This window comes from Micromys minutus (genome assembly GCF_963924665.1).
Source record: "Micromys minutus genome assembly, chromosome: X".
NCBI lineage: Eukaryota > Metazoa > Chordata > Mammalia > Rodentia > Muridae > Micromys > Micromys minutus.
Genome location: NC_137970.1, coordinates 21,727,446 through 21,742,902, shown reverse-complemented (window position 1 = coordinate 21,742,902; position 15,457 = coordinate 21,727,446). Strand labels below are relative to the sequence as shown.

Below are 15,457 nucleotides of genomic sequence, written 5' to 3'. Positions count from 1 at the left end.
TCAGAAAAGACAGCATTAGAATTCAAAGCTGATCACTGGGACCTCAGAGCCCTCTTTGAAACTCCAATTCTACCAATTAGTTCCACATTCAAATCACTGCAGAAGGAGTAGATGAGGGCTGGCGTACACTCAGCAATGCAGTACCAATCCAGCGCCAGATTTAAAGAGTAAAGGGGAATTAAAATGAGCAGATTGGCAGCTGCTTAACTGATCTGATTAGAAATGGTCCCCATCCTAGGGCAGCTGGAGCAATCCTGTGGATGTGAAAAAGAATTTTAAATTAAAAGTAGATAAGTTTAGAGACTTGTCTTAATCAGTAGCATTATTAGATTATGTCTACTGCCTATGGCAGAGATGAAAGACTATCTGGCTTTCAAGTTCAAAATGAGGTCAGTCATATTATGCCTGCAGCATAGGGGAAATTTGCCAAGATCAGTCAGTGAAAGCATAAAGACAGGTCATGCATCATGTGACAATGGATGGGTGCAAGAAACTAGTAGTAAAGGCTGGACACAGAGAAGCCACAGTTCAGAACAAGTGTTTGATGAAATCTGGAAAAATATTACCACCTCCTAGAAAAATTTTACGGAATTCATGTCATTTGATAGTTCTGTAGAGTCATTAATCCTTACAGTGGTTCTCAGCCTAGTAAAAGAGATTTTTATACCTATTATTGCCTGATTTCCCAACTCCAAGGAGTCTAGTTGATTTGATCTATATCCATGTTATCAGAGTAGCTATTTGGATTAGAAAGCAATTAAGTTTAAGTAAAAATCTAAATTTAGTCAAGCATCACCTCAAATGCACATCAGCCATGTGTGACCAATGATCACCTTGTCAGACAGAAGGTATAACCAATATTTCTATAAACATATAAAGTTCTATTTGGCCACAATATTCTGGAGGATAGGGCAGGGTAAGCACAAACTCACCAATAGAAAAAATATCTGTGAAATGTGAGGTTTTTTGGCCAAAACTCAGATATTGTGATTCTATGTTATTAATAACTGTGGACATGTTCATTGGTCTTACACACAACTAAGAACACCAGCAACAAGGGTGGATGGAAAATGAGCCCAAGGGGCCTTATGCTTCACTGCTGAATTATTTCCTGCTGATAGACTCAAGGAGAGAGGGAGTCACTACCTTCAGTGCTGTACCTACTGATGACCCCACCAGGCTCCATTAGTCACTCAGATTGCCATGGTTAAATCAAATGGATCACGAAAGAAAATCAAAAGTCATCAATCTAGGAAACGGACAGGTAAAGAGGAGCAGGGTATTGACCGGGGTGGTAGGGGAAGAGAAGAAGGGAGAAAGTAATAGATAGTATATATATATATATATATATATATATATATATATATATATATATATATATATATATATATATATATATATATATATATATAAACTGTTGAAGAATTTAATTAACAAGGAAAAAGCTTACTTGATCAATTGTTCTACAAGTGGAAGTTTAGATAAATTAACTGTCAGCCTTGAACTGAAAATGCACATGCTACTTTTTTTTTACATCAAATAAAGTGTTACAGTTTATGCTGGTTGTGAGTTAATTATTGAAAGTGCTTAATAAGATAAATGATAAACAAATGCTAGGAGACCTATTGTCCAGCACATTTCAAGCAACAAATTAGAACTACAAGTTTTATATTTTTGGTGATACTTTTAATTGTTAATGGAGTAAGTTCATCAAATCTATAAATCTGAAAAAAAATGGTTTACTTTTCATTACAGAAGCAATCTTCTGGGAGGAGGGAGCTTGCAAAGCAGTAAGGGCAGTTGATGAAGCAAAATACAGTACAATGTAGAACTGCAAAGAAAGGGTGGGAAAAAAATCCCCTCGGGTGGATATTTTGATTTTGCCTATTTTGTTCTGTTCAAAATTTTTCAGGGTAAGCTTTTGTCTCCCAGATATGATATGCACCCATGTTCAGGGCTTGTTCAATTGCATGTTGATTTGTAAATATCGGCTTTGGAATCTGGGTTCTTTAGTTTGAAGTAATATAATTTCAACATTTTTGTGTTTCTTATTCTTTTCTCAGCAAGAAATGAAATTGCCCGTTTTGGAATAAGTGCCCTGCCCTGTAGAGAGTTCATGTGACATTGTGCTAATAATGAGTGTCTTTCATTGAGTAGCATCATCATATAAAAAAGCAGCATCCAATCTTACAATCTAAAAGAATCAAGTACTGACAAAAAATATATTCATATAGTTTCATGCCAAAATGCTTTTAAAAATCTGTACATATATCTCTCCTTTTAAAATAAAGTTGCAAGAAAAAAACCAATATTTCACAACAACAACAACAAAAACAATCTACTGTTCTTCATTATGGAAGTAGAGGTCAGAAAAAGCAGCTTCAGGAAAGTTTCTTTGTGAGAACCAGTAAGCAATGACCTTATTTAGATATAACTTCCCTCCAGGTATATAAGATAAAATGGTGTGCATTTTTTATTTCTTCTGAAAGATTGGGTCACTATTTCTGGCCTAACTAATTTTGCTTTGGAGAGTTCTTTTGAGAACACCCTTAAAGCTAAATATCAGGGCTAAAGAGATGTCTCAGTGGTTAAGAGCATCCAAAGGGCCCTTGTGCAATTCTCAGAACCCACCTGATGGTTCACAGCCATCTGTCACTCCAGCCTTAAGGGATCTAATACACTCTTTTGGCCTCTGTGAAAACCAGGAACACACATGCAGAAAAAACTCCCACCCACATAAAATATACAAGTAAAGATTTTTTTTTAAGCTAGACTTCTCTGCAGTTTAGAAATATAATGGCTTTATATTTTCACTTCAAGCACTTGTTCATTTGCTCTTCCAAGGAAGATTTTACTAAATTAACTATTAGCCTCTTACTAAAAATAAATAAATAATTTCTCTTTTTCTTCAAATGAACCAATATAACAAGCCATTCTGGCTTTCTAGGATGCCAATCTATTTGGGCAAAAATCTCCCTTCTTATAAAGAGATTACCCTCAACCCTTGCTCTGACTGTGAAATCACTGCCTCCATTACAGAATATTCATGAATGTGGTAAGCAGGCATTAATGTTAGAGTTTCCTTACTGTTGTTTTGACTTTCAGCTTCATGGTCTTGAGTAGTATTCTAGCTACCTAATGGTCTACATTAATGGCATATTTTGTATCTGAAACATCTAATCACTATTCTTCTTGTAAATACATCACGAGAAGCCAAAGGAGGATACTAGAAATAGGGTCATGGTCATAATGCCTAGAATGCAGAAGGAGCACCAGGTATAGAGTTCAAAAAGTAAGTGGTGGCTATGAGAGAAAGCAGAATCTTCCCATGCTTTTGCTGGTCAGAAAGCCTCTTGACTTCTCAGTAATCCAAAGGATTAACCTAAGAGATGCCACATTTGCACTGAGCTCCTTAAAGGAATAGATGAATGAAAATATCCTTCACAATTTGCAATTTTAGGTATAGTCTTATTAATTCAGATCTAAAAGGCAACTCAGTGCTACCTGTCAAAAGAGGTTAAGCAGACCAAAAAGATCTATCAGTAATAGTAGTGATCTAAGTGAAATTTCATCATACTATCTTGGGATCCAGTTCTAGTTATGAAAAATAATAGAATTATCTATTTCTAGTATTTGGGTTTATACTATTTAAAATGTGAAGGATGCCAAAATACATTTATCTGCTCTATCACTGAAGGACTTCCCACATGTTCTGTGAATCAGTACATAAAGGTCTTTTTTTTTTTTTTTTTTTTAATTTTACTATCCACTTGATCACCTTCCTCTCCTTCCAAGGAAACATGAAAAGAGAAAGCTATGCCATACTGCCATGGGGCAGACAAAAGGAAGGCTGCAGTTTCAGACTATAAAAGCCTGTTATTTATGAGGACATGCAAAGGCATGGGTAGTAAGTAATAGATCCATCAGATACATATCCGGATCTCTCAGTGAAAGTTTACCCTTCATTCCAGTTCTGAAGGTAATCAAAATTGGTGGGATAAAACAATTTAAAGGTACAAACTGGGCCCATCACTTTCAACACAAGAGATTTCTGTGACATACAAATGCACAGCAAACAAACCATTCCAAGCCTTCGTGGATTAAACCAATTATTAATTGGTTCTCTAACATGGAATGAGTTCAACTAGGTAGTGCTTCTGAACTTGATAGTGTTCAATTAGAAGACTTTATTCATCTGGGAGATTAGTTAGGGATAGTTTTATTGAGACAATGGGACAAGCAAACCTTTGCTATTTTTCATGTGGTCTCTTCATGTCTCTTTCTATAGACAAGATTGCCTAACAGCCTAGTTAGATTTATTTGAAGGGGCAAGGTATGTAAAAATGAAAATCTAGTTGTAAAGAATTCTAATGTCTTAGGTTCAGATTTGTCACAACAACATCCCCTACCATATTCAGGTAGTTCAAGGAAATCTCAAAGACAACCAGGACTAAAGGGCAAAGGAGTAGAGTAAACACAAATACAGTGAGGTATGGCCCATACCCAGGAGTACAACACATGCCATTGAGTTCTGCCCAGGTTTTATGGACCAGGACTAAAAATAAAACCTATCACTTCTTCTCATATTCCACCAGCTAGAGCCCACTCATCTGACTAATCATTAACTTACAAGTAAGACTGGGCAGTGAAGTCTAATGGAATGCCCATGAATTCACGACTACAGACTTTCTGAGCAGCAAGTCTTTTCCTTGTCATAGACTTCCTATAACTTCTGTCTAATGAAATTGTGCAAGGGAATCCATGGTATCCATAGATTGGTTAGCACATAATGTGCATGTGTTTAATTTCAATTACTGTGATGCTTACTTACTATTATGTAGTAACTATTTGGTTTTATTCTATTTACGTCAACACACATTGTATTGGCTGCCATAAGGAACTTGGCTTAAGCCAGAGTGACACAATCAGAAACATATTCACTCAAAACACTTGAGAAAGTGATTCTACAGTATTTTTTCATTAATGTGTAAAATATCACCAATTTTATAAACACGAGCAAAGCCTACAAGGTACTATGAATGATAACACATGGATTCTGAGGTTATGAATTGCTATTTGACACTCTTCATGGTGAAGGATTGAGTGTTTGAAAGAAGACCATTGTGTTCACAGCATATTTTTCTGATTAGCATAAGTCTCACAAATGCTGTTTCCTGATTTTTTTGTTCCAATGCTGTTTGGAAAACTTTTGGGTCCCTTAGTGGTTCTACTCAAAGGGCTGATACTTAAATCTTAATGAGGCTTCCTTATCTTCATCCTTTTTCTGGCATAAATGTGTTTTCCAATGAATGCCAAGTACCAAACTTTTCCATCATTTCTCTATTTCCTTTGAAAGGTTTGATTTGCTATTACTCATAAACTTTGCATTATCAAAACATTGTTTCTTCAGGTTGTGATTATTCACTTCAAGAAGTAGTCACTTTCTCATGACATATTTACTGACATGACATATAATTATTTTAAAATATCTCACTAAAGTCACAAAAGTAGACTTGACTGGAGGATGTGCTTGGATTTCTTTGTCCCATGTCCCAATATATCCACACCAAACAAATTAATTTTAGGATTTCATCACCATCATCATCATCATCCCAATTGGCCAGGCATGGTGTACATGACTTTAAGACCAGCACTTGGGAGGCACAGGCATATCTGTGAGTTAGAAGCCAGCCTGGTCTATATAACAACTTCAAGGTCAACCAGGGCCACACAACAAGATGGTAAAACAACAACAACAACAATAATAATATAAGAATGGTGATGATAAATAATCAGCTCTGGAGAGACAGTTCAGTGGCTAAGAACACTTACTAGTCTGGCTGATGATCTGTGTTTAGTTCTTAGCACCCACATGGGGTCACAACTGCCTGTAATTCCAGCTCCAGAAGAACAGATGCCCCCTTTCTGGAATTTATTAATACATCATAAATGTGGTACACACAAAATACATTCATGCAAATACTCATATATATAAAATTATAACAAGAGATGGATAGAGCAATCCTGCCTTAAGTACTAGATATTGCCTAATCTGATCTCTTTCTTACTGAACATTGATTAAACAGCTTCTACTGTTAACGACTGTGGACTGTGACTGTCTTCTGATTGATTTGTAAGTTCCACAGGGACTAATGTGACAGCTGCACCACTCTAAAGTTGTGAATCTTTGGGCAAATGACTTACTTTCTCAGAGATCCTTTTCCCTTTTTCTCAGTAGTGGAGAGACAGAAATGTCCCTAACTTACCACTTAGAAATGTTTTTAGAAGTAAATAAGTCAGTACCTACAACATACTTAGAAAAATGCTTGACACCATCTGAATCAAATAATATCATGTATTTCAAAAGGAGCTAATAATGAAAAATAAAATTACATATTTATTAGTTTTATGTGAAGTGATGATATCAGATAACTTTAAATGTGTGCCTAATATTGAATGGATGGTTATCTAGCATTATTTGAAACATATTGGTTATTTATCTGCCAGAGCACTTTCAACAGTGGAGATATGAGGTTAATGTAGATAGATATATGTACAGTAACAGGTAAATTTTACTCTGGTTTTTCCTTTAATACCTCTAGTAAGGAACAACATGTAGCATTTTATTTTTTTAAGTTATTTCCTCATGCTAAATACATACCATGAACAGAGACTGTCTATCTTTCATGATTAACCTCATAGAATTCCTATAAAATCATACTGAATCCCTACATTAGAATAAGTAAGATTTTCCATGAAATCATTGCTCTGTCCATTACAACCACAGCAATTATTCTGTTTAAATTCACTTGAGACCCATGAGAGAATTATAAGTTCATATTGACAGGGAAACAAAGACGTATTTTTAAATTGTATTTGTCTTGCTAGCATATGGATTTCACAGATATAAAGATACTTAGTGACAATGACTCTTTTTGAGATTACAAAATAATTATATCATTCTTCCTTTCTATTTCTCCCTCCATTACCCCTTCATGGTTTTTAAATGTATGTCCTCTTTTAAATGATTGCTGTTATATGCATAAAGTAAGTTTTAATTTTTATTATTTTGCTACCCTCCATCGACTTTACACCTCTACTTGCTTCTGAACTCTCCTAAACATAGTCAAGTGCCTATTTACTTGGACTCCAACCCTTTTGCTCAGAAAAAAAAAATTCTCAGGGAATTTTGTTTCCACAAAGAAAAAAAAATGAAGAAGTACGCATTATAGTTTGTTATAAAGAAGAATAAACTTGTCCTGGTTTTTAATCCAGTGTTTTATTTTTTAAAGAAATCAGTGGTTTCATAATACAGCTTCATAACTGTGAAGCTTTTCTAAGCAGAGGATACTTTTATCCTATGGGCTTTATCGTGCTTTATCACGCTCTCCTGGGTTTACCAGAGGCATCCAACATTCTTTGATGGATTCCTAATAACGGCACATTGTAGTTACAATTCAATTACTATTTGTAGGTTCATGTGGACATTTTTTTTTTTAAAAGTAGAATCCTTTCTTAATTCCAGTATGTACTTTTTAAAGTCTTGTTAAAATATGAAACGGAAAAATCCAGTTTCAATTTCTCTTTTTGTTCTGCCCTCCCACTTCCCTCTTCCTCCCTAGCATGTATTCTGTTTGCCTCTCTGTCTGTCTCTCTGCCTGTCTCTGTCTGTCTCTCTGTCTGTCTCTCTGTTTATCTTTCTTTTCCTCCCTCTCTCCAGCCCTTTCTCCTTCCTTCCTTCCCTCCTCATTTCTTTCTTGAACTCACTGGCTCACTTTATGAGACAGCTTGCTTGTGTTCAAAAGGGACAGGAACTAACTTCTCATTGGTCTGGTGAAAAGATTGCAGAAAAAGAGTATCCTGGAGTCATAGCTGAGCCAGCTGCGACATTTCTCTCACACCTGATAAGAATTTTTGTTTCAAGATTCATTTTTTCATCAAAAAGGATGTTTTTTAGAAAAGGCAGAGTCAAGTGCCTAGACCCAGCCAAGTTCAGTTAGATCAGAGAAGACAGCAAAGACACCGACACCAAGAATAGAATTCATGGGTAAGCATCGTATGTATATACCTACATTCCTATTTCTTCTACAGAAGGTGATTATGATAAGAAATGTAATTCTGTTGTACCTAGCTTGTGATTTGGGGAGAAAAGCTGACAATCAGCATGTGGGGTGTGTGGCTGCTAAAACTGCTTGCGCCGATGGAGATTTATGAGCACAGCTCATTTCCAGACTGATTGATGATGCTGAAGCAGCAGGAAATGTGCAAAGCACAGCAGGAAGGCATGCTCTGCAATTAACAGAGGCATCATCCTTAGATTGCTGCAAGACGCAGGAACCGGTTGCCTGGAGGTCTCAGAGTCAAAGGTTTTTACCTTCCTCTTTCAACTTCTTGCATGTGCTCCAACATGTTGCCTGTGGTTGCAGGGACAGGAACAGGATTTGTAAAACAACTTATACAGGAGACAAGGCTAACTCTAAATTGTGCATGTAATTTTACCAAGAGGAAAGGTTTTAAGCTACTGTGTTTGGAAACACTGTCTGGCTTACCTAACTATAAAGAATATGCTGTTGACATGGCTTTGTGGGGAAAGGAAGTGCAATTTAACTCTCATGCTCAGGGTCTGCTTTTGCTGATGTAAGGGTGACTTTACTAATAGCTGTTGCTTTACTTAATGTAAGGTAAGGGGTTTGGGCTTGTATATCCTGAGCGATGATGGGATGCAGTGGTTATGACAGACTAAATACTAGAGCCGAAACAATGACTTCAAATTCTAACTCATTTTAAAATGTTTACTCATTTTATAATCTGGGCAAGTTACATAAGGTTTGTGCATCAGTTTCTCCATCTGCAAATACGAAGAAAGTAATGGTGTCATTGTCCTCAAGGATGTTGCAACCAATGGGATAATATAAGTAATGACCATAGGGTGTTAACTAGTAGATGGTGAGCCATTTGTTATGTGAGCAGAATTTTCAAGTGTCATCCATTACTAAGGGTCAATTCTTCTAATTTTAATGAACTGATTTAATTATAGAATGGCAAGCAGAACAGTTGAAGATTAGTCCTGTAATTGAGACATTTCTAATCCATGCAACATTTTTTTCTGCTTTCTGTAGCCTGGGTTCCATATAGACTATTTAGGCAAAGCTAAAAATTAAGAATTGAATATATGAGTACTAGAAAAACTCATGGCTCTACTGGAGAGATTCAGAGATGAAACTGGCCTTTCAGTCTCACTTTTTTTTTTTCACTTAAAGTCATTGAATATGTGAATGTGTCCCCTCTGTGCTAACCATTAGCAAGCATTTTCCTGCAAGAAAATATGTACGAGACATTGATTTTCCCAGATGGTGCTAGCAGAGTTCTGGGTTTGACAATGGTCTTTTATTTTTTCTTTTAGTTCTAGCAATAATTCACACATAGATGAAACATTTTCATATAACCATTTCTTTTAACCTTTTTCACATTTTTATTTACATATGTGGGTACATATGTGTTCCTGTACATGGCATAAGACTCCTGAGGCCAGAGGACAAGCGGTCAGATTTAGTTTGCTCCTTACACCGTATGGATTCAAAATGACTGAGCTTCAAGAGTGAAAACAAATAAATCCCTTTGTCCACTGAAATATCGCATTAGCCCAAGGGCCCTAGAAAACACCTTGTATTTCACCATACCCTTTATACATTGCCAACATCTTAATTATTGCCATCTTTTACAACTTCTTTATGTGCTCTTTTGAATATATTCCAACATCAATCTTAGAGATAAAAAAAAAAACAAAACAAAACAAAAACCAAACAAATGTTACTCCAATGGGTTCAATGTAAATGTGCCTTTGCCTTAGTACTTTTTAAATGGTGCAGTGGTCAGAAAGTATTTTCTACAAGAGCCAGATACTAAAATGGTTCAGCTCTGTGGGCCAGGCAGTTTTTGTTGCAAGCTGTTTAGCTCTCCCATCGAAGCATGAGCATAGCCACAGGCAGTATCTATGTGATTGTAACTGTGCCTCAATGAAACTTCAAGGTTTGGCTCATGGGCAGTAGCTTGTTGATTCCTGGCTAGTCGAGTTATTAAGCAAAATACTCATCATTCCCATTTCACAGATAAAGCCCCAGAGGGCTGACAAATACTGGAACCAGGGCACAAATCAAGGAAGTTATTGCTTTTAGCAACTACCCCATGTTGACCAGTAGAATCTTTGGCTCTTGAATTCTGCCTGGTTTGTCAATCGTTTCTGTAAGGGCTGTCCACAAAGCTCCCACAATAATCCTACTTCCTCTGCCCTGTCCCACATGCTTTCCCAGTGCTTGTCAACTTATAACTTCCTGTGAGATACTAGGTCATCCTGTGTGTTTATCTGCTTTCTCATTAGTTCATTAATGAGTCTTAAGTATGTTGAAAAGTTCCTGACCTATGGAGCACTCTCATCCAATGCTTGTTGAACAAACAAAATAGGCCTTTGCATGTTTGCATTTGGACACTCTTCAAGTAACAGTAATATATGAAGGCAAAAGTTCAAAGTAGGCTAGTGTTCCTATAATCTATTTCTAATCATCTGAAGTTCATGCTCAAAATAAAATAGATCTTTTTTTTTTAAATTTAAAAGGCCAGAGTCAAATGAATTTCTGAAACGTATGACATTCAAGAGGTATTAATCCTCATAAAATGTGCTGAGGAGTAAAAAGTCAAGAAAGGACAATTGAAAAAAATTGTTTCCTGTTGAGTGCAGAAAGGAACAGCTATTTTTTGAGTCCAGCCAGTGAGTGGTATGACAGCCACATAGACACTCTCAGCTTTCCCCAGGAGTTCACGAAGAAGGAAGTGTCCTGTGATTGTCACATGTTTATATGAAGTGACAAACTCCAAGGCAGAAATGTTGATTGTGTGGCTTGGTATCTCAACTTATGCTATGCTTCAGTACATTTGACTATCTGGGAAGCATGACTTTACTAATTATTACTATGTGGCATTGGCCACCTTAGATAACGGTTAGAAAAGATTTGCTTGTGAAAACTCTGATCTAAATGGCAGACTATTCTTTAGTCTCTAAGCTGCTTACCTTGTGCTTCTTCAAGAAATCCTGATCCAAAGGACACCTAGACAAAAAGAAAGCAATTCCAACACATAGTAGAACTATTTATTAAAAAATTCAGCACACGTTTCTTTAAGAGTTTTACGTGTCACTAAAATTGCCAGGCTTCAGAAGAAGATGCAAATTTAGAGTGATGATTAATATTAATTATAACTTAAATTATCACTTATTCACAGCCTGTCAGGAGCTAATAAGCCCTCTACAAGAAATTCATTTCCATTGTCTTGTATGATCCACACATGCCCGAGAGTTAATTCTTCCTCTTTCTTCATGTACTACTGAACAAGCTGAGGCTCAAAGATGTTCAGAGCCTTGTCAAGAAGTTCACAGATAATTGGACCAGAGGTGTGGTACCTTAGATTTTGAAGTCGACCTTACATGAAAGAATGTGCTTGTTTGACAGTGATAATTTCCCCACCATGATTCTGACATAATGGATTCACAAAAACAAAAATAGTTTGACAAGACCTAAAAAAATCCCTTCCTGGCCCTCTTGGTCTGGGCAGTTCATTATGGGGTGTGGTTAGTGAGATACTCCAATTAGAGACCAACCCTAAACACATAACAGTTTACTGTAGGCTCAACCCAAAATTATTTCAATCAATTTTATTTCATAGGAAACTCAAATCTGTTTGCAAAGATGCAAAGATTAGCTCAAAAGAAAGAACTTCTGAATAAAATATAGATACTGTGTTTGGGTTTACATTTTCATCCTTTTAACTTAGATACATACATTTTTGATGGGAAAGAAATCTCTTTAGTTAATACTGTTGGTGAGTTCCTTGCCAGTTAATCAAAATTCTATTTTATTAATATTTTTGTTTGTTTTTGATAAATTGTGACATTTGTATTTCTTGAAGCTGGTTAAAAATAGTTGTTATGATTTTGCTTATGTGCATTACATAAATAATCCTATATGATATTCATAAAATATATAGCCTGTGCTTCTGATATTAAACAAAATATATACATGATTGTTAAGATTTCCTGATCCCATCATTTTAAGGGGATTCTCTATAATTTGAGCTGATCTCTTATATATATATATATATATATATATATATATATATATATATATATATATACACACACACACACACACACACACACACGTATATAAACTGTCAGGGATGTTTATCCTCTGAAATATTGGCATTTTTAAATCAGATAGACATTTACAATGGGGATATGTTTCATGCATTATAAAACAGTTCATAGTTCCTCTAGCCTTTTCCTTCCAGATCTTTCTCTCTCTCCTCTCCCTCCCTCCCTTCCTCCTCCCTCCCCCCCTCTGTATTTCTCTGTCTGTCTGTCTGTCTGTCACCCTCCCTCCCTCCCTGCCTCATTCTCTTGCTCTCTTTCGTCCTTTCTTTTGCTCTCTCTCTCTCTCTCTCTCTCTCTCTCTCTCTCTCTCTCTCTCTCTCTCTCTCTCTCTTGACACACACACACATGCACACACACAGGCACATGCACATGCACACACAAATACACCCACATACCTCCCCCTTCAGTGGGGATGATCAAAATGTCTCCAGTTGTTGGCAAATAATGTATAGAAACTTTAAGTCTATGCCCAGATCTCTATATGGCATTCTTTTATTGTTTATTTATACTATCATATATTACTCCAACATAAGGTCAATTTTTATTGTACCTACACTTATAAAAGTGAATAAAAATTTAAATATATATATATTTTAAATCCTTTTAAAAGAGTGGCATGCTGATAAATCAAAACACTGGGTTCAGGAGAAAGGGTCAAAAATGGGTCCAGAGAGTCCTACAATGAATGAATCATCCATTTACAATATATACAGGCACTAGGGAAAAATGCTGAGCTGGAACAAACATTTAATAATTGAGGTGCCACCAGACATACAATAGGCTGTGCTGGTGGGCTTTGGGGTTATTACTGGGAATGATTTTTGTAGTTTTGTGCTACTATTGACTTTTGCAATGAGATAAGACACATAGATAAAGTCTTTCCTGGATCACATATTATCTTGCTCAATTTTAGTCCTCATATACTAACAATTTTGTTTGTCTCATTGAAATATCTTTCCAAGTTTAAATCAAAATGCTTAATTTGTGTCCCCATGTGTGTGTGTTTGTGTGTGTATTTGAGTGAGTGTGTGTGTGTATTTGAGTGAGTGTGTGTGTGTGTGTGTGTGTGTGTGTGTGTGTGTGTGTGTGTCTGTGTATGTTTGGCTTTTTCAGATAGGGTCTACATAGCCCAGGATATCTCCTCTATTCTCTACTAGTCTCTTGGATTGTGAATTAGGGGCACACCCCAGGCCTGAGTCTCAGATTATAACTGTTTAAACTTGATCTTCTCTATTAGACTAAAGAAGAAAGAAAAAAAAAAAAAACTCGTTCAGTTGACCAAGTATGGCAGCAGCCTTCTCATTTGGTGTATATTTCTTAAGTCACTCTTCTCCCCACACCACCCCCGAGCCTACTGAGAACATGAGTACTCATTAGTCACTAGATGTTGGCTCATATGAGTCAAGATCACGACCACCAACAAAAAGCCCTTCTGATGATGGAAGGAGAACTGCCTCTTCTCGTCTGTAACATCTTGTCTATTGTCTATGATTTGTTGAATGACCTCTTCAGAAGTAAGGGGTAAATTGTTTCATAGGAGTGGGAAGTAGTCTTTCATGGGCTATATCACTTTCTCCTGGTCTTCAGTGAGGACAGGAGTCAGCACTCTACTAATGTAGAGTATTTTAAACACATATGTCTCTAGAAATATCACTTGTTACTGATCATCTGTTTGTACTTATTTGGTTGAAATAGCTCATGAAATGGTTGTAAGTAGAATGGTTGCTATTTTGAAATAGAGTATAAAACTATACATATAGTTTGGTCCTTAGGATCTGGTAAAAATAATTTAGCCTCCCCAGGATACAGGTTTGTATACAGTACATGATTTTTGGTATACCATATTATAATTGCAGATACTATGTGCCACAGTAGTACAATGATCCTTAAGTATATATTAAATAATATTTAAAACATGTGCTCAGTTTTGAAATAATGCCCAGTGCTCCGTGTTGCTGGGTTCTACATCTACAGACTGAACTGACCATGAAGCAAACATTTTCTAAACTGAAAATCTCACATTTGTACTGAATATTTACCAATATTTCTCCTTTGCTATTATTCTCTAAATGATACATTTTAACAATGGTGTGCACAGTGTTTCAACTGTACTAGGTAGCAAAAGATATCTAGGAGTATTCAAAGCATACAAGGGTATATGTAGCCTATTCAATAAGAATGACAATTTAAAACAAAAATCTTGAACATATATATGTATAATCTACACAGACTCCTAAAATAGAGCCCCCATGAGACTCAATAAAACTATATTTTATATAGTGTAATTTAGCAATATTTTTATCCAATGTTACAATTATATTGATAACATAAAAAATGCTGAACATTTTAATGAGTTGCTAGATGAATTAAAAAGCATACAACACAATGATACACAGTACTCTCTCAAAAAACCATTTGTTCCCTATATGAGATGCACATACATAATAGCAAAATGTAGCACCGTTTTTCCTGTAATGAAAATGCACAGGAAAAATACATTTCAAATATATATATGGTTCCATATGGTATTCCTTGGCCTATGCATTCATAAGATGAGAAATTTTGGCCCAGATACCAGGTTATGTTTTGAGTTTTGCAACTAACTAAGAAAATGCATGCTAAACTAAGACGGGATTTAGTTTGAGAGCCAGCTAGGGAACACAAACATGAAATCTGTTTGCCTCTGTTTCTGCCTAAGAGAGAAGGAAGTTTGTGACAAATGAGCGAGTTGTGTAATGCTTCTTGTTTTTCCTTTGGCCTGCAGGGTGATTTCACCTGGAACAGTATGTCTGGTCGTAGTGTGCGCCTGAGGTCAGTCCCCATCCAGAGCCTCTCAGAGCTGGAGAGGGCAAGGCTACAGGAAGTGGCTTTCTATCAGTTACAGCAGGACTGTGACCTGGGCTGCCAGATCACCATCCCCAAAGGTAAGGCCCCATTTGCATGCTCTGCCTTTCGGGGGGGGGGTGGTTGGGGGGGTTCTGCCAGCCACCTGTTCTGCCAAAGCCACAGGCTGCACATTATTCTCATGCCTAACATTAACACAGAATAGAAACTACAGCTTTGTAGGGGGTAGCTGGCATTCCTGCCCATTTTGAAAAACAGGTCTAAACAAGACAATGTACATGTCAGCTAACTTTTCTTTAAAAAAAAAAAGAAGAAGGTTAACTGGGGTGGGGGAGAGGGGGAGGGTGGGAAAGCCAGGCATATCTCAAAAGTTTTCATGGTTTCACATCAACCAAGAAGGAAGCTTACAGA

The 15,457-nt window shown here is 36.5% G+C and overlaps 1 protein-coding gene across 2 annotated transcripts in view; it reads left to right on the top strand.

Moving 5' to 3' along the window:
• ARHGAP6 (Rho GTPase activating protein 6) overlaps positions 1-15,457 on the top strand; it is a gene marked incomplete at its 5' end in the record, with an annotated part of 484,952 nt that overhangs the window by 394,866 nt on the left and 74,629 nt on the right. The window contains 2 exons of one of the 2 annotated variants that reach the window (XM_080909838.1): positions 7,954-8,047; positions 14,967-15,126. In XM_080909838.1, coding sequence (XP_080765964.1) covers positions 14,988-15,126 — 139 coding nt within the window. Of the gene's footprint in view, positions 1-7,953; positions 8,048-14,966; positions 15,127-15,457 lie in introns of those variants that run through there. The other variant, XM_080909837.1, reaches the window with a different exon arrangement.